This window comes from Vitis vinifera, chromosome 17 (assembly GCF_030704535.1).
Source record: "Vitis vinifera cultivar Pinot Noir 40024 chromosome 17, ASM3070453v1".
Taxonomy (NCBI): domain Eukaryota; kingdom Viridiplantae; phylum Streptophyta; class Magnoliopsida; order Vitales; family Vitaceae; genus Vitis; species Vitis vinifera.
In genome coordinates, this window is record NC_081821.1 from 3777437 (window position 1) to 3804591 (window position 27155).

The following is a 27155-nucleotide window of genomic DNA, read 5'->3' on the forward strand; positions in this document are numbered from 1 at the left end:
AAAACCTTCATGTATACAAGTAGCACAATGTATCAATTATTTCCAGATGCAAGCAAGCTGCAGTTCCAACAATGGCAGCAGAGGATAGTAGAGTCAACTGGAAAATTTTCCTTCAGTCTTTTGGAACACAAGTACTTAAACATTTTACAGGCTAAACAGTGAAAAAAAGAGTTGTATATGCAAGGTGGACGAGTGGATCATTTCTCACCCAACCATTGCAATTGTGATCACCGAAGATCAATGACATCAAAATGTATATTGGGATTCATATAAACATCTGTACAGCTTTTGTAGATGGGCCCACCATCCGAAGGAGAATGATGTGGATGAAAGCCACGTTGGTCGCAGTGTCTTATGACTGACATGCCACCTGGAGTTGTCAGGCGGAAAATGCCATGCTTTCTGCATGTGTGAAAAGAAGGAAAAAATTGCTTAACAATATTCATATGGCATAGATGATAATGCATTCCTTCACCAGATGAGAGAATTCACTCTTACTTTGAAGCATCCTTTGGTGCCATGACAATTGCTATGGCTTCCGGTAGCATAGTCTGAGGAGGAAAAGAGAACATTCAAACAAATAAATTATTTAAGATGACATGCTTAGGACCAAAAAAGAAATGGTGAAAGGGCACACCTGATATGAGTAATGGGTATGAAGATCAACAGAAGACATGAAACACGACTGGGTAGGATGAGTCTGAAAGTCAAACCATGGCGAATGATTAATCATTATTGATAAAAAGGTTGAGCAAAGGTAAATCACTGCATTGGAACAATGGAAGCATATAAAGATTAGGAACTGAAGCATATAAATCTCATCTTCCTTACTGATAATCAAGATCCATGATAACAAAAATGGTTATGCAGTTCTCTCCTATAGATCGATTTCCATCATTCCATCATTCCATCATTTCTGCTCCTTGTTTGATTTGAAGCATCCATCCATTTCCATTATACATTAAGACCTTTAGATTCTATGATACTTCAATGATAGTTCTGACTCTAAATTAAACGTTGTTTTATAGTTGCATCAATTAAAACCATAGTTTCCAAAAAAAAAATGTAGTACACCTTGGGATGTATTCCTAATATGTATTGCAAGTTTATCCATGACTTTAGAAAATAAGGACCACTACCAATCCCTAACCAAGCTTGTAGTGATTCGAACTTTGATTGTACCTCCTTCAATTGTTGTTACTATAGTTGCTACTCCATTTTATGTCTTAATTACATAACTATTATATATTTAGTTCTAGACCTTTCTTTTCTAAAACCTTCCACATTACCCTTCTGAGTAAACCATCTTATGCCTTCTCAAAACCAATAAATACCATAGGAAGGCCTTTCTTCTTTTCACTAAAACCTTTACATCAATCACCTAAGCCAAAAACTTCCATTGTGTGATCATCCTGGGATAAACCAAATCAGTTTTCTAATAACCTTATTTGCCGACCAAACTCCAGATCATCACCCATGTGCTTCCACACCTCAGCTGGGATACCATATTGTTCCATGCCTTTTTTGCATCTTTTCCACAGCTTCTTCGACTTTAGAGACCCTTTGCCATGTAGACACTAATTCCAGAAAGTGCCAATAATTTCTAAAGGGGAAAAGGATAAAAATTAGAATGAACATCTCATGGTTTCCATGGCCATGGATTGAGACATTGCAGCAATCTTCACCAAGGATAATGTGTACCAAACTGTACTTGGAGTGTTAAAACAAGTAATAAGATGAAATTTTAAAATTTACCACATTAGCTCTTTTCCAATACTATATTTATATACCATTACAGAACCAAGAATGTAGCAACATTTCTAATAACAGATGAAATAAGCCATCATAAGCCAGCTTCTTCTAAAGAACACCCACATGCTAACCATGAACAAGTATTGCCAAAAAAGTGTTATTTATTATAATGAATTTAATTTTAATAGTAAACCAGCCAGATGATCATAAGATTATGATTGGACGAATAAATACTTACATGTATCCACCCAAGAGGGAAGAGGGATTGCTTATCCTGCACTTCAAAAATTTCCTCTTCATTTGTGGTCTGACACTGATCAGGAATTACAAATTAATCCTAACAGTTATAGAGGTGCAATTTTATGCAGCAGATATGAAATATCTCCACACAACATTTAAAGAAACTGACTTACTGAATCTGATGTTGACTCCTGCTTCGGAATAATGAGAGCTGTGACATAAAATTTTCTGTTCTTCTGCAGTAAAAAAAATTTTAAACATTAAATATGACATAGTGCTTAAAACCACTGTAGTGGGGTTACATTGTTCAACACTCACAAGTGAACCTGCAAGGATACCACAAGTTTCCAAATTCCTGACAGTGTTCGACTTAGCAAGCTTCAAGAAGCTTTCCATCAATACAGTTGACTGCAAAGCAAAACAATCATTACAACAAGAGACTGCTCACTAAATCTTATTTTTAACTGACTTACGCATAACTCACAAGACGACAGAAGCTCGCATAAAAAAAAACCAATGATCAAAATGAAGAGGAAAGTCAAGAATCTCACAATGTGCATTTCGAGGGGAGCTTCAGAACAAACTAACCCATCCGTTGATGGGGTCTCCATTTGGCCATTTACCTCACTAACTTGGGTGGGAGTCTCTGGGATCAAATCTTGTACGTCTGCCAGAACAGGTGGAGGAGAAGGCTGTCTGATAATCTCTGTATGAGGAGTTTCTGTGGTTTCAAAAGAAATCAAGGAACCCAGTTCCTCAGCAGGATGAATCTGATTATCCTCGTTCAGTGTAAGGACTGATTCCAAACTAGATTGCTCATGTTCTGAGCTGCTAGCTTCATTGTTATTCATAAGTCCATCCTCCACATGATGCTGCAGACTGTTTCCCATGAAGACCACATGGTTATATGAATCCATAACCATAAACAAGATAACATAAGAATGGCAACAACCAACAAACACAAACAATGCCAAGGACATAGGACTAGCTAATTAAAACTTTATGAACACTAAGTTCATGTCTAATAAAAATATAGTGCCATCACAAAGGTATCTTCTCATGCCATTTCCCATTATTTTAGATCTGATCTGACTTAATCTGGAAGGAAAAGTTAGTAATTCACAAATGTTACTGACAGTCTAACCTTGGAAATTGAACTGGAGTCAAATCTAAATTGCTTGGATATTGGACCTACATTCACAAGAGAAAAGTAATTATAGTTTGTGCATTGTTCAAACCAAAGAAATACTTAACATCATACCCTTTTATCAATGGTAGGTGGCTGCCACTGCCCATGAAGTCCATTTGGACCCAAAATAGAGTGTCTGGATAGAGTTTCCTCCCTTGGGCGCAGGATACCAACAGATCTACAAGAAGCATTTAAACAAGCAAAAGTGCACAATAAGGCCTAAGGATGTCATGTGTGACTTGAAACCAACCCAACTTTTTCTGTCATACACTTATCTTTATTTTCATTAAATAGAGTCTCTTTTGGTACTCAGTCCATTGAATAGAATAGAAATAATATCTACACATATATAAGTATAATGTTGCAGTTTTGAATGTCTAAAGAAAAATAAGTGTGCACAAAAATTGTACAAAAATGATTGCCAAACTCTTCAAAATTAAACAATTTGATGTTCCATGCCTTCAAGAATTTAGCAACAGTGTCAATTGGATATTTTCTCCAATTGGCAATCAAATCAAAGAACCAATAAAGGCAACATAATACAAGTACTACATAAGGGATTCTTTGGGGGAGAGGGAGAGAAGAAAAAGAAAAGAACCTAAATGTTAGGGAAAATCATTTACTAAGAATAAGATAATAGCAGGTGACAGCTCAAGGTCGAAGTACTACATGTCAGGTTGGGTTCTTTGGATACAGAAGTTTTATCCAGGGTTTCTTTTGGAAATTGAGTTTCAAAAGAAGATTAGATCTGGAAAAGAGAGATTCTGCTTCAGAGGAGCAATGCTGAAATGCTAGATTTCAAGAAACCCCACCCGGTAGTCTCCAGTAAGTAAAAAGCTTAATTTCACTTCACCTCCGGCCCCCTGGATCAAGACCTTGCACTCTCAGCGATTCGGAAATTGTAAAAATGTTATGCATTTCTTTGCTCTCTTCCCCTTCCTTTTCCACCTCCTTACCTCGGTTAGACATGGCAACCAGATAAATGTGGAACTGCAGTCATCTCCACAACCTCTTCCCATATGCATATCTTTGTAGTGTCCAGTTGACACGAATCTTGAACACAAGGCATGTCCAAACCCTCTGCCTGTACACGTATCCATGTCATCTTGTGTTGTGTCATGCCGGCACAAATACTCCAGGGAAATTAGGTAGATCGATGTAACAAACTTTTATGATATATTAGGAAACAAATAAATAGCCTCTGACCGCTGGCTTAGGGGCAAAGTATTAGGGTGGGCCTGGGGAGGTTTCAAATAAATTTGTATGCCCAAAAACAGAAGTTACATCTCAAAAAAGGAAATACAGCAAATCTATGTGCAAGCTGCAGATAACTTGGACTAAATAAAACAATTTAATTTTAAAAGTAATAAAAATGGAAGAATAAAAGCATATGTAACAATAAGCTAAAGCAATAAGCTAATTCATTTTTCACATTTATTAAATTAAAATTTAACTTGGCATATAAAATTTTAGGACCAAATTGCACACAACTTTTAATTTAAGGAAAATACACCTAAGACAAAATCAAGAGGCAATGCAAATTACTTAGATGTTTAAAAGATTTTGAGCAAATACTTAGCTCACATATTTAAAAGAACGCATTATGGCCTTTGTCGCCTAGCTCAAGTGATAATGAATTGTGGTGGGGATGAAAGGTTCCAAACGTAATTCCATCAACAGAAAAAGAGAAAAAAGGGGGGAGGAGAAGGAACACACAGAGAGAGAGCCTAGTAAATTATTTTTTGAAATATTAAAAAAAAAAAAACATTTGGTATTTTAGGCCTTGTTATTTTACTATAGAACACATATAGTATATAAATCTATTCATCATATAAGATTCCTGTTGGTCGGCATAATTCAATACCTCAGCACCTGGAAAAAGCAAAAGATTATATAGAAACGCCAGAAGTACAATATGTTGATTCTTATAGATAATTTTTTTTTAAAGGGATTTCTTATAGATTAATAAATTCCATGAAGATTCCCTTTGTAAAAATTCCACAGTTGATTCAAGTAATGCGAAGAGGCATTATACAAAAAGAATAAGTTACATATAATTTTTTTAATATTGTTGAACATACTCAAAAGTTAATGCTTTGTATTCTGTTTTACTTTTGCATAAAAAAGGCAAAGCTTTGAGAAAATACGGTGGCATGGTCTTAATTCCAAACGTTTTTTCTGGAAATATTCAAAACATTTCTGCCTTGTAGAAAACTGAAACAAAACCTAAAGATGGATTCAAAACCCCATAGTTTCCATCCAACTATTTTTGGTAGAGAATGAACAGTTATTAAGAGAGAGAACAATGAGAAAGGCTGCAGAAAGGAAACTGCAAGGGGGGAAAACCACTCTGGCATTGTCTCCAAGGTCTGGCTTAGGTGGCAAGGCATTTGGATGGGGGGATGTGGACATTCAATTCCAGGTTCCACGTAACCACAAAATATGTTACCCATCAACAAAGGCAAAAAAAATACCAGCTCTTACATCCCCCCACAACAAAAGCTCTACATTCAAAGACGGAGAAAGTGCCTCTTAAAACTCCTCAAGAGTCAAATCTCCTCTTTTAGCAACCAAAAGAAGTATATATATGTACACACACATGCACACAGAGATATATCACCTTCTTATAATTAGATTATTCTGATAAAGGTGATATCCATGCTAGAACAAAAGCCCCTCAATCTCTCTCAAGCCTCATGGATAGATAATCCTCCAAGATTCTGAATAACAACATTTTTATCCGTTTTGATATTGACCCTTTTCTTGAATAAAAGCCTGTTGGGCAAATGTCTTATAAGACTCCATCTATGGGCTTAGATGCCCACTCCAGAAAACCCTACATTAGCAGCCTAGAAGAAATATAGTTCTATTAATAGTTTGGTTACTAGGTGTTGCCTGTGCAAACAGGACTTAGAATTGGCTTTACAGATTCTCATCCATTACAAGTGGACTTCCAATTTGGGGTCCTTGGTGTTTTGCTTGTTCAGAGTATCCTGGGTGATTCCTTGCTCAAAGATTTTATGTGCAGTTGGCAGCAATCAAATCCAATTTTATATATATTTTGTGAATTGGGCTAGGATGGACATAGAATTTTATAGATTGGTTGAGCTTAAAATAAGGAGAGGGATTTTTTTGTTTTTGTCTTTCTTGTCTACATTAGGCATTTATTGTATACTTCATGCCAACTGTGTTGTGCCTTCTCTTAGACACATTTTATACATTTTCTCATTTGCCTATCAAAAAAAAGAATATTGGTTTTGTGGCTAACATGCACAAGTTGGTATGGAAATTGCCTACTTTGTGTCTAGTTTGGACAATTTGGAAAGCATGTAATAGAAGAGACTTCTGGAGGTGAAAATTTCCTTTTTAAGGGCATTATTTGTGTGATCTAGTAGGGTCATTGGGTATCCCAAAAATTTTTCCCTCGATTTTGTACATAGTTTAGGTTAAGGAAGGTGGCTCAATTGTGTATTTTTTTATTATTTTTTCCTTTCTAGCCTTCAAGTACCTTGTACACTTCTTGTATACTCAAGTTGCATCCCTTTATGAAGGTGCTTTTCATTTTATTCTCTCTCATCTATTTGCCTGAAAAAAAAAAGTTACTTTATTTAAGCATTAGTAAATAACACTTGCTATAAAAATCAAATACTTCTTCCCTATAATATTGCTAAGCAAATAATTTAACATTATTAGCATTAAGCCCTGTTTATATAAGAAGCAATCTAGAAGATGCAATATTGTTCCATCCAAGGCATCCTATGAACTAATTACCCTACTAGATTAATCAAGGGTAAAGTTAGAAAGCTCCCCCTGGTTTCATAAAATATCATGGCCTTCCAATGAGGTTAATCAAATATCACTTGTCACACCTCAGGACTGGTAATTTATTTCCCATCTTTGAAACATCACCAATTCAAAATTCATAATGGTCCATAATCTGATTAAACTGACACCATTTGAGAAGATTAAGGCAATAACTTAGTTTATAGAACTTTGAAGTTCACAAAGAACAAGGACATTAGACACACTAACTTAATAAAAGGGTGGATAAGGAAAAACTATAAACTAACCAAATTTATGGTGCTAAGAAGGGGAAAAGTTATTTTCCCAAATATGGAAGAGGATGTTTTATATGCAAATTATGTGTATGAATTGACATGAAAAGGAGCCGAACAAAAAATAGCACAACCCAAGTACATAGAATGTGTACAAGGTGCCAAAACCAGCTTAGCCCATATCCAAGCTATCTACAACATACAACAAGGAAAGATCAATCCTCACCATCAAGTACTTGGATGACAAAAAGAAAGATTTGAGAGACATATATTCAAAATCAAATCCAAATTCTCTAATCCTTTAAAAAAATCTTCTATTTTATCCTTCTAGATGGTTCAAAACAAACATAAAGGACCTATTGTAAAAAACCAGCTTGCACCGTTTTCTAACAATTTTTCTAGGCTTACCAAGCAACATGCAAATTGACTACATGGGAGAGGACCTATAACTAAGACACCATTTTCTCCTTTTCTCGTCATTATCATGGAAGGTCTAGTTAATACACTATTATTTATGGCAAAATCACGAGATTTACCAGAAAGTTTCAAAGTAGGGGTTGAGAGAAAATTAGAATCTCTCACCTCCAATTTGTAGATGACTATTTTTTCTTCTCAACCATAACAGACCACTATTTATGAGACCATACATGACCCTTGAAATATTTAGGATTGCCTTGGGGGGCTAACTAGAGAGCATTGGAACTTTTGAACCAACTTGCAGAAAAAAAAAGATTCAAGGCATCCGGATGGACGTAAAAAGGCTTACTTATCTCTAGGGGGGAGAATTGCACAAATGGAATCTTATTTAGATAATAGATCCACCTAATTCCTCACTATTTTCATGATTCCAACAAAGAGTAATTCTAGGATAGAGGAGATATAGAGACTTTTGAGGTTTAGGGAGACGGAGAGGACCAAGGACTAGATCATTAGGTGGAGATGGCATGTAGACCTAAACTAAAAGGGGCTGGCACAAGGAGATGGCATGTATCCTTCAAATATTGACCCTAAATGTTTTTCTATCCCTGTAAGTTGTATCCGGATTTCCATCTATTTATGCTGTGTGATGAACTGATCCTGTCCAATTGATTAACACCGAAAACTTCAAATTTGTTTGAAGATGAAAAATGAGAAGGTTTTGCTCCTGTTGATCTTACCATTAATTCTTAGAAATTGGAAAATAAGTTGGAGGCTTTCCGTTCTCTCCCATGAATCTATGTGATTCATTGTTATCAATTTATGTTTGTGCTTTATGGGGACTCAACTCATCAAAATTCCCTCTGATCAGTTGTCAATCTAGTCTAATTCCACAAATCTGGTTTCCTTTCATGAAATCTCTTCATGGCCTGATTTGAATTTGCTAAGGTGGAAATTGAAGATAAAGAAGAAATTAAAGTGAAAGGGCAATATGCAAGGGACTGTCTCTGACAGGCTGCCTATAAACCCAAAGCAAGTAATCCAATTGGCAGTGAGTGACTTGAAGTTGATCCTTGAGTTTTCAGGTTCAAGTGTACAGAGGTATGAGTTCCCAGCCCAAACCTGTTTGAGACCATTGCATTTCCCATCTATTTCATTTTTAGATGGTAGCTAAGTTAGGTTTGCTGTTACTTTTTAAGTCCAATGGTTGAACAAGTTTTCAGATCTGTAAAAGGGAGAAACACTTTCCTCAAGGACCAACATTTTTTAAATTGATCAAACAAAGTGGGTTTATTTGCACACATATTGCAACAAAAGCATGGAACTTGTCCGTATGCAAGTTGATGAGATCAGTTTGAAGGGAAGTGTTCGCAGAGAGTTACATAATAACGAGAATTCCGGGAGATACACCCAAATCAACCCCTATCTCCCCCCATTCACTCTCACATGAGTCTTCTTGACTTGAGAAGAAAACCTAAAGCATCATGTCCAGTTTTGAATCCTCAAGGTTTCACTAAAATACAGGTCCCCAGAGCAACCCCATAGATTCAACCCACATTCAATCATTCATACTGGAAAAATGATTAGCTGCTGTAGTGGCAAACCAATCAAATGCTACAGAAAAATATTTTGAAAGTCACAACCATCTCCCACTTCATCAGTCAACTGACCCTCTTAGAACCAGTGATACTTTAGTGCACAAAACTTCATGTGCTTGAGAAGACTCCTGTGAGTCCCTGGTTCTTCTTCCTCTAGCGGAGTGTTTCTTTGATGATGGAACTTCATGTGCTTCCATTCCCTCATGCTCTTCCTTTTCTGGTCTGAGGGGAACTAGGCGGGATTAACGGAGGTCGAGGAGGGTGTTCTTCTGCAGGAGACTATGGATCAGGCTAAGATTTTGGGCGTGGCTGCTGGATGATTCTACTGGATTGTGATGCTTTGAACTTTCAAGCTGGTATGGCCAAGCAAGTGAGTGGGGCACTGAAGCTTTTTCAGGGGCAAGGCAGGGTGGGTGAGTTGACTCCTGATGATTCCAAGGGACTTGCCTGTACTGATCAACCTCTTCTTAGATCTGTTTGTGTTTGTTATGGGAACAATGCCCTACCTGGTTCAACAGGAAGTTTTTGTTGTCCTGTAAGTATGTGGGAGTGTCTGGGAAGGGTTATGAGGACGGTGCTTTCAGAACTTTGATGAAGATTGGGGAGATGGGGGAGGCTAGTCAACGAAACGCCTCGATATTGAAAAGGAAGGGTGCAATTATTAGCTCATAAAAGCATAGAAAGCTTCAAAAGCAGTTCAGCTCAGTAGGTTATGCGGAGTGAACAGGAATGAGGATGTAGCGGCTAATTGATCCTTAGATGAGGTTGTTCAATGAAGATTGAAATTTTTTCATCTAATGTCAAGGTCTCGATGATTTTGATAGAAGGCAGGTGATCAAGCATTTGTTGGTTCTCCAAAGCTTATTTGAAGTGAGTATAGGAGACGGAGACAGAAGCTATGTCTTTCAAGGTTTTAGGAGTTTAGGGGTGGACCACCGTTTTGGAATTGTGGGCTCTTGATGATAGGGTGCTGGTGATGGTGTGCCAGTGTTTTGACACACTAAAATCTTTAAGTGTTTGGAGATGGAAGAGAGGGCTTTTTCTGTTTCTTGTAAATGCATGTTCCTTAGGGTGTATGGTTTGGTGGCTGGGGAAGAAAAGAAGGAGATATGGGAGCAGTTGGGAGTTGTTCGAGAATTACAGGAGTGTTGGTGTATTGGAGGAGATTTCAATAACATTCACTTTTCCAGTTGAATGAAAGAATCCTAGCCAGCTTTTAAGTTGCTGGATATCCCATTGCATAGAGTGCTTTTACTTGGTGTTGTGGTCATGGCCAAGTTGGACTTTCCTCATCCTGCTGGATCAGTTTCTTTTTGCAGGGGACTGGAAAGAGCATTTCTCAAAAGTGATGCAAGCTACCTTCCAAAGCCTGTATCTGATCACAACCCTGTTCTTCTGGCCTGCAAAGGTGCCCGGGGAAAATTATGTGGCCCTCGGGTACCCCCAGCTACATCCTAGCAAGGAAGTTCAAAGCCTTAAAAGAGGGTATGCTGTGTTTGAATAAAAAAGTTTAGAGATGCTCTGGGGCCAAATATCTTGCCTTAGAACAGATTAGGTTCTGGGACAGTAAAGACTAAAGAGAAGGATCATGCTCTGTAAGTAGAGGTTGAGATTTGGTCTTGGATGAATTTAATAAGTTGGCAATTATGGAAGAAACCTTTTGGAGATAAACATCGAGGGTCCTATAGCTTAAATAAGGGGATAGAAATACAAAGTTTTCCCATAGGGGATGACTTCATTAGGAAATTGAGGATGATTTCTCTGTTGTTGCCTCTTGGATTAAGAAAGGTAGTAGGTGTCCTTAGAATTGTCGTTATAGGAGGTATATTTAAATCACTCACAGAGGCTCAAGTTGGCACTTGGTTGAGGACCACAACTTAATGACATGCTAAGTGATGGATTTGACCGTGGAGGCGCTTAAGGGAGTCTACATCCCAACTTGAGATGGCAACTTCTGGAGTGTTGCTGTCCTGGGTGCCATGGTCTAATTTTGCTTGAGTTATACTCTTCTTTTTTTTTTTCTTATTTCTTTTTTGTGGCATCGTTTAGAAGGAACCCCTTTTTTTTTTTTTGATAAGTAAAAGATATGCATTAAAAAAGGCAAAACGCCGCACAGCATACAGGAAGTATACAAGGCAACTTAGGCCTCAAAAAACAAAACAAAGAATCACCTCCCTTTAGGTGGAGGCTATCCATTCTAAAAAGCCTATAAGGGAGAACGCCTCCTCACCTACATACAATTTGGCCCAACTCCACAAGTTACAAACAAAAGAATTCTTTAACTTTTGAACATTCAAACCCCCCCCCCCCCCCACCCCCCCTAAAAGCTAATCTATTCCTCTCCTTCCATACCGTCCAAAAAATACACAACGGAATGGCATCCCATATCTTTTTCCTTTTCTTTCCCACAAACGAACCCCTCCAACTAGCTAAGACCTCCTTTACAGTTCCTGGAAAGACCCATTTCACATCAACTAAACCAAAGACAATATCCCATAAGGCTCTAACCACTGTACAATATATAAGGATATGATTTACACTTTCTTCTTCACATTCACACAAGAAACAACGATTTGGAAGTTGAAAACCTCTTCTTTGCAGACTATCCAAAGTTAACACCTTCCCCCATGACGCCTCCCATGCAAAAAAAGCAACTTTAGTTGGTACTCTTGCCACCCAAATGCTTTTATAAGGAAATCTCATATCATCCGCTTTTGTCAACAAACTGTAAGCTTCCTTAACCCTAAACTGACCGCTTCTTCCTTTTCTCCAAAGAACTGAATCTTCCTCCAAGGAAGGTTTAAAACCCCTCAATATGTGGAGAAACTCCCCAACCAACTCAATCTCCCAATCATTGAAGTCCCTCAAAAAGTGTAGGTTCCAGTTTCCTTGACCCGAATTTTGATCCCTCATTTCCTCAACCGTCAAATTCTGATGCGCAGCCATACCAAAGAGATGAGGGAAACATTGAGACAATGGAGATTCTGAGCACCACACATCTGTCCAAAAGCCTATCATGTTGCCCTTTCCTACTCGGAATGTCATGTTATCCCAACACCAATCTGATTCTTTCCAAATCTCCTTCCAAACCCCTACACCAACCGCCCCATTTGCCTTTTTGGGCCTCCAATCAAGACCCTCTTGCCCATACTTCACCTTAATCACTTGTCTCCACAAATTATTTTTGTCACAGGCATACCTCCATATCCACTTGCCAAGTAAAGCTTTGTTCAACAAAGCTAGCTTTCTAAGGCCTAGCCCTCCTTTATCTTTGTCTGTACAAACCACCTCCCATTTAACCAAATGAACTTTCCTCTCCATGTTTCCCCCTCCCCACAGAAAATCCCTTTGCACTTTCTCCATCCTTCTAACAACAACCTTGGGCATTCTGAAAATGGACATTTGGTAGATTGGCATGCTAGCCAAGGTACTTTTTATTAAGGTGACTCTTCCTCCTTTAGAAATATATTGCCGTTTCCAAAGAGCTAGTCTCCTCCTCACTCTTTCCTCCACCCCATCCCATATATAAGGCGCTCTATTTGGGGCCCCCAAAGGAAGACCCAAGTACTGAGAAGGTAAAGTCCCCACCCTACAGCCTAGCTCAACAGCCAATTCCTCCACCTCCTCCACCTCACCAACTGGAATGATTTCACTCTTGGCTAAGTTAATTCTTAGGCCTAAAGCCGCTTCAAACCAGAATAAAATCCAACCCAAGTAAGTTAGATGATCCTTTCTAGCCTCACAGAAGATAATTGTGTCATCAACAAAAAACAAGTGAGAGATGTTCAAAGAGGGGCCACTTCCACCCCTTATGTTGCATCCTGATAAGAACCCCCCCTCCACAGCTCTCCTGATAAGCACATCTAGCACTTCCATCCCCATGATGAGAGGTAAGGGGACAGCGGATCCCCTTGTCTAAGGCCTTTAGTGCTAGGGAAGAAACCTGCAGGCACTCCATTAACCAACACTGAAAATTTAGCTGACGATAGGCAACTCCACATCCACCCCACCCATTTAGACCCGAAGCCCATCTTTTGTAACACCTTCACCAAGAACTTCCAATTGATGCTGTCATAGGCTTTCTCTGTATCCAACTTGCATATAATGCCCTTTTCCTTTTGTTTCTACCACGTGTCTATCACTTCATTTGCAATTAAAGAAGCATCAAGGATTTGTCTTCCCTTCACAAAGGCATTCTGAGAAGTGGACACCACCTTACCAACTACCTTCTTCATTCTATTAGCTAGCACTTTAGCCAATAACTTGTAAAGCCCCCCCAAGAGACTAATCGGTCTGAAGTCTCTAAGATCCTCAGCCCCACTTTTCTTGGGGATCAGCACCAAGAAGGTATTGTTGAGGCTCTTGAGGAAAGAACTATGGACATAGAAGTCTTTGAACATTTCCAAAATCTCCTCTTTAATGAACTCCCAACAATTTTGCCAGAATGCCATTGTAAAGCCGTCCGGACCAGGGGCTTTATCCCCATTCATCTCCATCAGAGCCACATAGATTTCATCCTCTGTAAAGGGCCTCTCCAAGGACTCAACCTCTTGTTGGTTGATCTGGTCTAACTGAAGGCCCCCTATGTCCGCCTTCCACCCCATATCTTCTGAAAGCAAGCTTTGAAACTCGCTAGCAATTCCGTCCCTGATTTCCTACTCCTCTATCAGCCACTCCCCATTGATCTTTATTCTCTCCAAATAATTATTTCTACGGTGAGCGCTTGCCATACGATGAAAAAAGCCCGTATTTCTATCCCCCTCCTTCAGCCATATTTCCCTAGAAAGCTGTCTCCAATGAGTTTCTTCCATAATCACTCATTTCCTATAATTATCCTTTGCTTCTTTCTTAAGCTCTGTTTCCTCCACAGTCAGAATTCTCCCACTTTCCTCCCTATCCCAAAACTCCACCTGCTGCAAGGCAAAGGATTTCTTGCTCTCCAGCTTCCCAAAGACTTCTCTGTTCCACACTTTCAATTTCTGTTTGATTTCCTTCATCTTCGTAGCCAACTTGTAACTACCACTGCCCCTAACTTCAATTCCTTGCCACCAGCTGCGCACTAACTCTTTGAAGCCCTCAACCTTAAGCCACATATTTTCAAATCTGAATGGAGTTGGACCTCGTCTTATCCCCCCCCCCCCCCCCCCCCACTAGCATAATTGGGAAATGATCGGATACCGGACGGGGCAGCCTACATTGGCTAATCCCATTGTATTGGTCTGTCCAACTAGGGGAAACAAGGAACCTGTCCAATCTTGCCCAGGCCTAATTGTTTTGTCCCCCATTCCAAGTAAATTCTCCCCCTTGAAGGGGGAGATCCATCAGCCCAAGATCATCCACTATTTCCGCAAATTTCCTCATTGCTGAATTCATTCTCCTCTGGCTACTCCTCTCCCTCGGAAACAAAGTTATGTTAAAATCCCCCCCTATACACCAAGGGTCTTCCCACAGCCCTCTAATCGCCCCCAACTCATCCCATAAAGCCTCCCTTTCCACCTTGGAGAACAGACCGTACACTCCCGTAAAAATCCATATCGCCCCATTTTCTACATTCCGGAATCTACAAGATAAAGTAAACTGGCCCTCTTCCCAATCTAGAATCTCCAGAGATCTTTTATCCCAGCATATCAGAATCCCTCCCGAGGCTCCTTCCGCATTCACAGCTTTCCACTCTAGAAATCTTCCGAAACCTATGCTTCTCACAATGTTATCCGACATAGCTTGAATTTTAGTCTCCTGAATACAGATTACGTCCACCCTCTGATTCCTTATAAACGTCTTAATTACTTTTCTTTTAGAGCTATCATTTGCTCCCCTCACATTCCAGCTCAGAATTTTCATCTTCATTGGACAATCACAATCTGGCGCCCTTTGCCCTGTATCGAGCCCTTCTGTTTAATTCCCCCCTCATAATTAATGGAGCATTCCAGTCTTTTTAACTCCCTTTCAAACTTAGATTTTTCCAATAGCTCTTTACTATGGATTTTCTCCCTTCTCTTTCTGATTTGAGACAAAAAATTCAGGATTTCCTTCTCCAATCCCTCCGTGGGAAATCCCAGGAATTGACTGAATTTCGCCAAATCACTCTCCTCCCATTTATCCTCCTGCATTCCTCTCTCTGTTCGGGTATCATATATGGCACCGACCCCAGGCATCCCCCTTCCCTTATCACTGCTGCTTTCATTTGCTCCCACCTCCCTGCATCCATTGCTCCTTTCAATACAGCCCTCATATACCGTTAGCCACATTGTATTGTCAGCCCGACCTTCCTCATTCCAATCCCCAGAATGATCGAAAGACTCCCCTCCCGGAGTCCGATCAAAATTAAAAGAATTGAGATGAGAGATCCCCAAAACCCTTTTCCCCCAAGAACACAACCCCCTTCCATACCTCATTGACTCCTCTTCAAGCGCCTTATCCGTCTCTGATATCCTAGCCACACCATTTAACTTCCTCATGTCCTCAGTCTCCCACACAACAAAAGGCTCTGGCGCATGAGACTTACCTGGATCAAGCCCCGTCAACAGTAAGTCCTTCTGCTGAAGAATATTGTGGTCTTGGCCTGCTGATGGAGAAGATGGGCCCTCCCTTGTGTTTACACCTATAACAGGCTGTTGCCCATATCCCTTTGCATTTGGGCCTTTGTTTGATGGCAAGACTGGGCCTATAATGGAACAGCCCACCTCATCAGACCTACGCGACGGGCCTGCTTCTGGACTTGCAGCCACCCCTTTCATTTTTAAGCCCATTACTCCACTCTTCAGCCCAGGCCCACCGACCCCTCTTAACCCCTTCATCCTACAGAAAACTTCCTTTTTTATCTAGACTACTTTATGTGCACTATGCTTGGCAAACATACTGCTTAAATCATTAGAATTTGCAAAGAGATCTAAGTAATCAAGCTTCTCCAAGCTGCAAACACCTCATACAAAATAGAAGGCATAAAAACGCATAAATCATAAGGAGCATGATGGGGAAAAATGATGTCAAAATTTTGAATGAATAGATTGCATAAACTCTGTTCTAGACACACAACTCAGCAGGCAATTGATCTTTAACAGAGAGATGAAAAAGCCTTTTAATCTACTTTCATTTCAGAAAATAAGAAGCAGAACACTTACAGTCTGCGGAATTGCTCTTCCACTGGCTTGGCTCGCGAGAACTGCTGAATCTTTGAACCTTGATATTCAAAATCTCGAGCAGTGGGTCGTGGTGTCTGTCAGATTTGGAATTACATATAGAAAAGCACAAGTTTATTTTGACATAGCACATAACTTACTAGAGCAGCAGTGTACAAGAGGAGGCCGGAAACATGTAAAGAAGAAAATAATAACTGCCTAGAGTATACAATTCAGACACTTTGAGAAAAAAACTACTCCTACAATCCTTTTACCACCTTGCTGAGGTGATAGTTGATGATTGGAAAAAGGAAAAAGAGAATATATATATATAGCAAGGTTTGAGGGTTGAGACAAACTTTCAAGTTTTTTCAAAAGCTCTTGAGGGTTGAGACAAGGAGACCCTTTGTCTCCTTATTTGTTTATCTTAGTGATGGAGACCCTCTCTCACTTGCTTTCTAGGGCAAAGGAAGGTGATTTTATTGAGGGATCCCCAATCAAAAGAAGGGATGATGTGGGAGTGGAGGTCTCCCATTTGTTCTTTGCAGATGATACTCTCATATTTTATGATGCTAGCAAGGAAAATCTTGAGCACCTAAATTGAGTCTTTATGTGGTTTGAGGCGTGTTCAGGGCTAAAGATTAATTTGGAGAAAAGTGAATTGATTTCAGTTAGGGATGTCCAAAATTTAAAGGAGCTTGCCAAGGTTTTAGGTAGCAAGGTGGGTACCCTACCAACCACCTACTTAGGCCTTCCTTTAGGTGCTCCTTACAAGTCTATTAGGGTTTTAGGAATGAGTTGAAAAGCGGTTCCAAAAAAGGTTTGCTTTGTGAAAGAGGCAATATCTTTCAAAAGGTGGAAGACAAACTTTGAATAAGAGCATTTTATCTAGCTTACCCATTTACTGCATGTCCCTCTTTATTATCCCTAAAAGAGTGGTGTATAGATTGGAAACAATTCAAAAGGACTTCCTTTGGAGAGGAGGGACTATGGTTAACAAGCCTCATCTGGTAAATTGGTAGGTGGTTTGCTTGGAAAAACAAAAAAAAGGGGTTTGGGTTTTAGAAACCTTTCAATTCTCAACAAGGCACTTCTAGGGAAATGATCTTAGAGATTTGAGAGGGAAATGAATCCTCTTTGGAAAAAGGTGATTGTTGCAAGTATGGGCTAGAGGAGGGGGGTTGGTGCTCAAAAGAGGTGGGAGAGAGACATGGAGTGGGGGTTCGCAAGGCAACCAGAAATGGATGGGAGGCTTTCAAAGATGAACTAATCTTCAAGTTGGCTTAAGGAACCGAGTGAAGTTCTGGAATGATAGGTGGTACGCAGATTTGTCTTTGAGGGATTCCTTCCCAAACCTTTATTCTATAGCCTCTTCTAAAGATGTTTAGGTGGTTAATGTTTGGGATGGGAATAGTTGGGGTCCGAGGTTTAGTAGACAATTCAATGACTAGGAGAGGGAGGAAGTAGATGCCTTTTTTGGGAGGTTGCATGACCAATCCACCTCTTTGGGTACTGATGATGTTATGGTTTGGATGGAGACAAAAAACGATGATTTTTCAGTTAAATCCTTCTACTCTTCCTTGGCAAGTAGGAGAGTGGAGTCTTTCCCTCATAGTATAGTTTGGAACTCCTGGGCTCTTATAAGAACTAACTTTTTTGCTTAGAAAGCAACTTCGGCTAAGATTTTGACTTAGAAAGAAGGGATGGAAGATGTTTAATAGATGCTATTTATGCAAAGTAGAAAAAGAAACGGGTGACTCTATTCTCCTGCACTGTCCGAAAGCTTGCATGTTGTGACAGTTGATTTTTGCTTTATTTGATGTACAATGGGTGATGCACTCTTCTATGAGAGGGGTGCTCTTCAGTTGGGGAGACTCTTTAGTTGGCAAAAAAAGCAAAAAGGCTTGGAAAGTTGCTCCTTTATACCTTTTTTGGTCCATTTGGAGGGAGAGAAATAGGAGAGCTTTTGAGAATTGTGAAAGTTTGGACGAAACAATTAAAAGTTCTTTTTTGTATCTATTTTGGGATTGGATTAGATTGCACATTAGGGATGAGTCTATGTCATTGTTAGATTTTGTGGATTGGTTAGGTTCCCCATAGGATGCGATTGCTTATTTTTATGTATTCACCCCTTTTGGTTCTTGTCGTTTTGTATACATCGTGTATACTTTTTTAATACAATATCCTTTTACCTATCAACTACATATGTATATATATATATATATATAGCAAGGTGGTAAAATAGGTCTCAAAGAGAAGTGGGAAGAGAAGCATTTTCCACCAACAGTATGCTTATGGCTCTACAGCCCAGTCAACAACCTAGAAAATAATAATCACAAATGACTAGCAACTTCCCAATGATATGATGACACATTAACTGTACCTTTGTCATCTCATGTTTCGTCAAAGTTTGTTTCCTAACATGAGGCCATTCCAGTGAGGAATCAGCACCCCATCTGTTTACTTGATATGTATGTTTCTGGTTCAATTCATCAATCTTCTGTCGCACAGCTGGCTTCAATTCCTCCAACTCACACAGGGCTCTCAATAAGTTCTATCACAATTTTACAGAAAGTATATCACCCTATTTAGACATGAAATAAGAACTTGTTTTTATAGTAAAGCATACTCGACAAAAGCTGATATTACCTTCTTCAAATAATTCTTTTTGCTTTGTAGAGATGCCTTATAATCACGATGGCATGGTATAGTCTCAGAAGTTAAACTGAAAAAAAAGAACAGAATTAGATGACACTTCAGGAAAAGAATAGAAGATACTACATGAAGTTAATCCTACCATGCCCATAAACTGAGCTGGTTGTACATTTTATAAACCAGCTACAAACTCTATATCTAGTTAAAACAAAGAATTTATGAGCTGGTTTTGCATTTTATAAACCAGCGACAAACTCTATCTCTAGTTTAAACAAGAGTTTATATAATCTGATTCTCTTTTCTCACCTTGAAAACCTTAGAAGCATAATATAGAGATCTATAATGTTCTTCTCTTCTCGAAATATGTCAGCCTACAATGTCAGGGTTAAAAATTAGGAGCTAAAAAACCATTTTATTAACAAGAAGCTCGAGAGGAAAAGGAAAACTAGCAATAATAATATTAGTAATGTAGAAAGAAGTTACTTCAAACAGGGAATGTGGAAAACAGATTGAAGGAACAACAAAAAATTAATACCACAATCATCAAGAGAGAAGGAACAGAAAAATAGACATTCACAAATGCTCCTATTTCAATGTTTTAGGTGTTCATGATAAGGAAGTGCTTTTAGATGTGATTTAGGTAACCCAGGTCATTCAAGTTAAATTTCAAGTATGAACCTCTCCACCTTGGGTTCCACTTTCAGTGGATTTATTCAAGTTTCAATGAATGCGTTTTACGTAACCTAGGTCAGCTAGGGATTGGAAGGGTGATCAGACACCATAGTGTTTCAGTGGTGAGGGTTTTCTTAAACCAGCAGGAGAGGATTTAGGCATCCAGACAGAGATTTTAGTCCTTTTAGAAAACTTTCTACAGTCAGGGCTCATTGCCTTTCTAACTTATAGGTGGAAGAGGATTCTACTATTTTGATATTTTAGGTGTCTATCACAGGGAAGGCCTGCCCTTGAGGCCTGCCTCAAGTGCTAAGGAATTGGATGGGATTGTGGGAGGTACTAGGTCCAAGTCCTAGTGAGGACCAAAAAAATAAAAATCAAACAGAGGGCCTTGGAGGTATGATGGGTGGCTGCATCAAATTCTAGATGTTGCTTGTGACTCGGGCTGTTCTTTTTGACAGTCTCCTCATTCAGCTAATAATATCACTGACCTTTTGTAAGGGACTGTTTTACCCCCCTTGAGGAATGTAGAGACACTCTACCTTATACAAGTTCATGCAGTGCTGTTTTGATGTGTAGCTTTCCTCTTATTCCAATTGGAGAAGTTCTCTAGGTTTCTTCTTTTAATCAACTTTGGTATATTTTGGAAGGATTTCTCATCCTTCATCAGAACTTAAAAATCCATATTAATGAATTAGTCTGTTTCTGATAAATAAATAAAAAATAGAAATGTTAAGTATCCAACCTATATAATGCCGAATACCCCATTTTTATAGGGAAAAAAGTAGGGAAAAAAGGGCCATTCAACATTGCTTTGGTTGTATAATTTGTTAATATGACCACTGAGATGCCTAATAAAATGTTCAGTACCCCATAATTTGAGATTCCTGATAAGAACCTTACAGCAGCAAGGATCAAAAAGTAATCTCTACTGTGCAAGGCCCATATAGTGTTCTCCAAACAAAAATACAATAGGAAGAATCATTTGATACAAAGCGTGTAGTGCAGAAGTAAAATCATGGCATGCATTTTTTTCAAGTATTAAGACATGTTCACACCATTTGATACAAAACGAAAAGCACAAAGTGAAAAAATTTCTTGTTTCTGTCCCTTTTAAGTCACAATGGTCCTTGACTTCTATCTGATTTCCTCCAACATAAGTAGATGATTAAATTCATCCTTAATCTCCCTCTAATTATCCTTTCTCCACCTCTGGCCAAGGTCTTTCCGTCTCCCTGTTGTTCCAAAAGCTAATCTTGTTCCAAGCCATTTCTTTCTAAAAGGATACATTACCAAAAATCTCCTTGTTATACCACTTTAAGTCTTCCTTCAAAGCTATTAACCTTTTCACAAGCACATACATGGAAGTGCTTGCCATGACTTTACCAAGTCTCCAAAACCCTCTACTTTCAACCACAAATTCTCAAATCTAAAAGGAATTTTTCTTTTCCTAGTCCCACCGCATTATACCCAAATGGGCAAGCACTAGTCTTGGGAACAAGATTTGAGAAACAAATGAGAAATGTCCCTCCCAATCACCTCTACAAAGAAAATGATCCAAACGAGACAAACAAAGGCCACCTTTCCCTCCACACGAAGTAAAAATACCGGAGGACATACTAGCTCAATTTCTCAATTGTGAAACCAAGGTTTGGTTAATCTCAATTTTGATGATAATAAAACAAGGTTTGGAATTAATGTTTCATCTTGAGTTTGACTAGGCAAAATGATTTCCAAAGTGGCAATTACAAAAACAAATCAAGTCAAAAGAAAACCAAGAAAAAGAAGACCACCTCAAATAGAAGAGCTTTCAAGATTTTGAGTAAGATCATTTTGTAAGGTTATTGGTACAATAGGATCATGCATCTTATTTTTATTCAAACACCTAAAATCATCTAAAAGTTGAATTGCCTTAAAATCCTTTATATTTGAATGATTTCATGTTTTCAATTAAAACATTTCTAAACTTCTCTAAAGAGTTTTTAAGAAATGTTGCACAAGTTTCTAGAGGTTTCAAAGCTCAAAACCAGATTATTTGAACACTTCACAATGCAACCGGTCATAGGGCCAAGGAACTGGTTGAGCCAATTGGGCTTGACTAGGTGAGATGCATTTTGCACCATTTTTCTTCCATCTAGTGCTCAACCAATTGAGCTTTTGGCTTGTCCGATCAAGAACCGACCAAGGGTCAGTTGAGCCTCAAAAAGCCCAAGATCACCTACAAAGCATTTATTGCCCAACAACTAGTGAACCCGTTGCTCAACCAATCGACCCCTTAACTTGCCTAACAATTGGTTTGGGCTTCCAAACTTTAAAAAGCAACTTCAATCTTCATTGTTTTATAAAGCTTAATATCCCAAAATCTATTTCAAATATATTTGAGCCTTAGGGAAAAGTTGTTTAGTGCACTTTAATTCAAAACTTACATATCCTTTTTTTTTTTTTAATAGGTAAATTTTTTGTCTCCATTGTGACTTCAACTTGAAACCTCCCATAAACCCTCCCCATCCCTTTACCACTTGAGTCAGGCCTCAAGGACAAAACTTGCATATCCATTTAGTGCACATCAATCCTAGTTTATCTTACATCCATCTGAACTTAAATTTGTACTAAGATTTTGAGAGTTTAATTCTCAATCATTTCTTGTAACCTTTATGAGGTAAGCTCGAGTATGGGGTATCACTTAAGAGAAAAATCTAAGTGTCAGGTATCACTTAGTATTTGCTAAGTGTGGGGTATCACTTAGGGAGTTCAAGAGTGAAGCATCTCGTACAGAATTTTGTAGCACCAATTGAAGTCGATGAATCCAATTATAAAGCTTAAAGGCTTGTATTAGAAGTCTTGATATAGTGGAACCTCAAACTTGGGATTGAAGATGGAGGAGAGTGGGTGTAGGTCGGATTGTGCCGAACCACTATAAAATCTTGTGTTCACATTCTCTCTTCCCTACTCTCTTTACTTTATATGCAATTGTTTTTCCATTATGTTTATTATATATTTGCATATGGTTGTTCCTTCCCCCCACTCCCTTTTCTTTCTAGGGTGAATATTTTTTATTGATCTAGCTAATATCCTAACATCAATGAACTCTAAAAGGGCTTTGATGGTAGAAGAAAACATACTACAATTGTTTTTCAATTGGAAGTAAATCACATTAACGTCACCACCTAAGCACTAAGGATCTTTCTGAAGCCCTCTGCTGGTGTCAAACTCCTCCCACATCTCTCTTCTTTCCATGTCTAAGGGTGGGCCATAGATCCCTAAAAAAATCAATATAAAGTCATTCTCATAGTTCTTGAATCTATAAGATAAGGAATAAGCCCCCAACTCCATTTCCAAACAATCTAATACTCTTTCATCCTAGATCAACAAACCCTCTACCTTCAAGAAAACCCTAACCTAAACTCTGACCTACCCCTAAGCTATTGCGTATCCGAAAGGACATAGAGTTGATCTTTGTCTCTTGAAAGCAAATCAAGTCATCTTGATCATGCAAGCCTCTATGTTCCAAGAGAGAATGTGAAGCTTAATTTGGAAACATACCTTTTTCAAAGACCAAACATCCATTACGCCTTCTACTTCATTCCCACCACAGTTAATGGAATTGAATAATTTCCTATATTCCCTTAAACTAGTACCACTACTCACTAATAAAAAATTAAAAAAAAAAAAAACACTAGTGCCACTACTCACCTTTTAAACGAATTATATATTTAAAACCACCTTGCTTCTCAATTTCCATTTTTTTTTTTTTATAAGTAAACGCACAAAAAAAAAAGGTATATATATATATATATATATATTAGAATAAAAGGCGCCTTAAGGTTGACCCAAAGCATATAGGGGATATACAAGAGGCACCAAAAAGCAAGAACAAAAAAAAGAGGGGATACAAAAAATCACTAGCCCTCATCTAGAACCCAACCAATCAAAAAAGTTGATTAAAGGAATTTTCATTAAAACGTTTAGTATATCATTTTCACACCCTTCTACAGAGACTTCCACATTTCTACAAAACCAAAGGAATTTCTAACTCCCCCATTAAGAAGGCTTCGCCCTTGTCTGCATGTTACCTTGAACCACTACTAGTGGCAATTTAAAGCCTACTAAGCCATTTGAGCTAGATAAGAGAGGAGCATCCAAATCAAACTCCTCCAAACCTCAATGGTACTCATTTCCATCTTTCACATTATTAAAATGATCATTAAAAATGTGTTTGGCCTAGTTCATGACAATATTAATATTCAAAATTCTACTATTTCAATTTAATGCTAAAAATGACAAAATAAAATTCCTATCTTTTTCATATAATCAATTTATGATAAATTTAATTCACCATTTTTTAAAAATTTCACAATGATTTATGTTTTAACTTGGTTTTAATGTGTAAGTAATTGCTAATTTTCTAACATTAGTCTAGGCTAGAAACAACAAAGAATTCATATCCTTTTCATATAATCACTTTATATTGAATTTAATCATGATCCTTATTTTAGCTTTGTTTTAACTTTTAAGAAATTGTTAATTATGTAATTGTTGAACAACCAATTTTCCTAAAAGCTTAAACTTGTAGAATTTAGGTTCACAATGCATTTTAAGCTCCTTAACAGTGACATTGGTTTAAACTAAAAACTAACGAATTCAAGTTTACACTACAAACAACTAAATTACATTTTATATATTTTAAATCTATATTAAACACTACCCATACTCATTTTCCATTATCTATAATATGCCTTGAATACCCATTATCCATATCCATAACCCACATCCATTACTTACTTTCTATTAAAATATATGCTATACTCATTACCCATAACCTATTACCAAATGCCAAAGACATGTGCTACTATGGAAAATACTTACAACATATAAATCAAGTATTTTATCATCAAATCAAATTTGAAAAACGGATTTTTTTCTACAAGGGGGAACCGATGTAGCCCTAACACATGAAGATGGTTTTTTTCTTCTAAATACTTCTTGTTATTTTAGATTTCCTATCATATAGATCTTCTATTGTTTTAGCTTTCTTATTTATTTTTATGTTTCTTTTAGATAATTAAGTCAATTACAACTACAAAAAAAATTCCTTTTTTTCTCTAGGATTATTAGGTTTATAAATACTTTATGTTAGTTACAGTTTAGTGAGATTTTTATTACTTTTTATCAATAAAAATAGTTTTTACAATTTGAAGATTCTAACAAAGGCGATCTTCATTATTTTATTTTTTTTGATAGACAAAGACATAATGAAAAGGTGATCTTCATTATTCATTCTTGCTCTTAATGTTTTAGGTGTTCTAAGAAATCAACAAGACTTTAGATATATAAATCTTGGTAATTTCAATAAGAAAATCAACAAACTCTGGAATATGACACTTTTCGTCTTTTTTTATTAGAAACACAACATTTTCATTGAAATGGATTAAGAGTACGAAAAAAGGATGACAAATCCTTCCAACAATTGCAAAATCTAATCAAAACTGAGGTCAAGATGCCTTCTCCAAAAATACATTGCCAATGATCCTCTCTTTGCTAATTTTACCCTTTTGATATTGAAAATCAATTGTATTATTTGCTTATCAAAAAATGATCTCTTAAACAATTTTCGCTTGAAAGGTTGTAAACTGATCCAAAATAGATGGTTCTAAAGATATTCAATGGCTAGTTGATACCATATTTAATGCACCCAAAAGATTACTTGATTGGCCTGCTAAAATACGATCAAAACAAACTGCAACACTCATATCTTTGTATAAAAAATAGACCTAGCTACTTGATCTGCACTAAAACCCATTGATTCATTATAATGGGTAACCTCCAATGCATATGGTAAAACCTAGACCATTCCCAACCAGGTGATCAATGAAGGCAAAGATCTCTAGTGCCCGAAGTAGAAAAGGCCACCAGACCCATCTGTTTCAGCTATACAACTGACCCATCCCCACCATCTCCACGGATAAGCAAGACCAAAACTCAATTGATACCACAAAAACCTAACACCTATTACAACCTTTTGCCAAAGGCTAGGCAACTGAAGGCAACATTGGCCAGTAGCTAGGGCATCAACAGCTAGAACCTCTGGTAATGCTTCTGAAAAGCTCCCTCTAGGATTTTTAAGCTTCCATGACCTTCGAAGAGCCTTGAGCACACAATAACCAAGCTTGACCAAGTCTATAATGGAGATGTAATCAACACGAACCACATTATGCAAAAAAATTACATCACTCATAAAATTGTCAATACAAGAAGACATAAGGCACCTTGCCTTGAAGCCCTTGGCACAATGTGCCCTCAGGTGGAAGAAAATAGGCTCTTCTATCTGCCAACATACTCAACTCAAATCATCAAATCAGCAAAGCCTTAAACCACACTCTGGATTGATCAAGCAAACTCTTCATCCAATTAGAAATTCAGTACAAATCCACAAAACCCAATTTATGAAGAGAAACCTTTGACTCTGCCCTTTCAAAACCCACCAATAGCTCTACCTGACAATTTTTTCTCAAAAAATCTAAAAACTCGAAATGATTACAAATTAAAAAGTACTTCACACAAGATTCAATGATCACATTTCTTTCTCCTCTTATGCTTAATTTCATAATCCCACGTCCAACCAAACATTAAGATCCCTTCTAAGATACCAACAAAGTTAATGCATTGTTTGTTAAGCATCTGCATGTAACTCTTGCTTTCGACACCCAAATTAAAGCGGAACCCTAAGTAAACAGTAACTTTTCCTCAACCAACAATTCTACCCCAATTATGGAAAACAAAAAGACCCGCACATCATGAACATTTTCGCGGCACGCCCTCATGAGAAATTATTAATCACCAATCCATTTCATAAAAACGGAGATAAAAAATAAACCCCAAAAGAAAAGAAGAAGATACAAGAGTGAAACCTGTTTGAGGATATTATCAGCGATACGGTAGTAGTAACGGAGGGAAATCCGATTATCGACATCGAGTTTCTGAGCACTGGCGGCGATGTTGATTCCTCCCGAAGAAGGCCGCATCGTCGCAGTGACCTTTTATTTTCTTTTCCTTCCTCTTGCTTTCTACAAAAACAACATTTTTCCAGATCGGAACGGAACCCTAACGCTCGGATGCGGAAGCTTCAGGGAAGCGTCGTCAATGGCGACTTGGGCTCGGAGTCGAGCGAGAAAGAGCGCGACGGAACAAGGTCATTCCGATTTGTAACGAGGGCAAAGATGGAAATATGAATGATCCCAACAACAAAAGAGGCCTGTTTGGCTGCTGTGAAAACAATTTTCACGGTACAGAATTATTTGATTGGTTGGTGAACCCACATCTCTAAGGAAAAGTGGAAAACAATTTTGAAAAATAAAAATTATAACTTTGATTTGATTTGAAACCAATTTGAACTTTATTAGACTAAAATTAATTTGATTAGTCATAAGTTTTTTATGGTACTGTAAAATTATACCAATTA

The 27155-nt window shown here is 37.9% G+C and overlaps 1 protein-coding gene across 1 annotated transcript; it reads right to left on the reverse strand.

Moving 5' to 3' along the window:
- Positions 1–12: 12 nt before the first annotated feature.
- On the reverse strand, positions 13–26958 carry LOC100264578 (AMSH-like ubiquitin thioesterase 1). Its single transcript, XM_002278524.5, has 14 exons — positions 26605–26958; positions 19331–19395; positions 19019–19094; positions 18753–18923; positions 16373–16467; positions 3254–3359; positions 3137–3183; positions 2544–2871; positions 2311–2400; positions 2166–2228; positions 1991–2065; positions 638–700; positions 499–551; positions 13–402 (listed from the first exon to the last, which is right to left on the reverse strand). The coding sequence occupies exons 1-14, from the start codon at positions 26716–26718 to the stop codon at positions 228–230; spliced, it is 1521 nt and encodes a 506-aa protein (XP_002278560.1). The 5' UTR covers positions 26719–26958; the 3' UTR covers positions 13–227.
- Between the last annotated feature and the right edge of the window lie 197 nt (positions 26959–27155).

What these genes read in the sequence shown, in the direction of transcription:
- LOC100264578 (XM_002278524.5), bottom strand. Translation starts at nt 26,718, where the DNA reads ATGCGGCCTTCTTCGGGAGGAATCAACATCGCCGCCAGTGCTCAGAAA. An exon ending in CTGATAATATCCTCAAACAG is followed by an intron (nt 19,396 to 26,604) that starts GTTTCACTCTTG and finishes CTGACATTGTAG; the next exon opens with GCTGACATATTTCGAGAAGA. An exon ending in TCCCTCTTGGGTGGATACAT is followed by an intron (nt 701 to 1,990) that starts GTAAGTATTTAT and finishes TTTGACTTTCAG; the next exon opens with ACTCATCCTACCCAGTCGTG.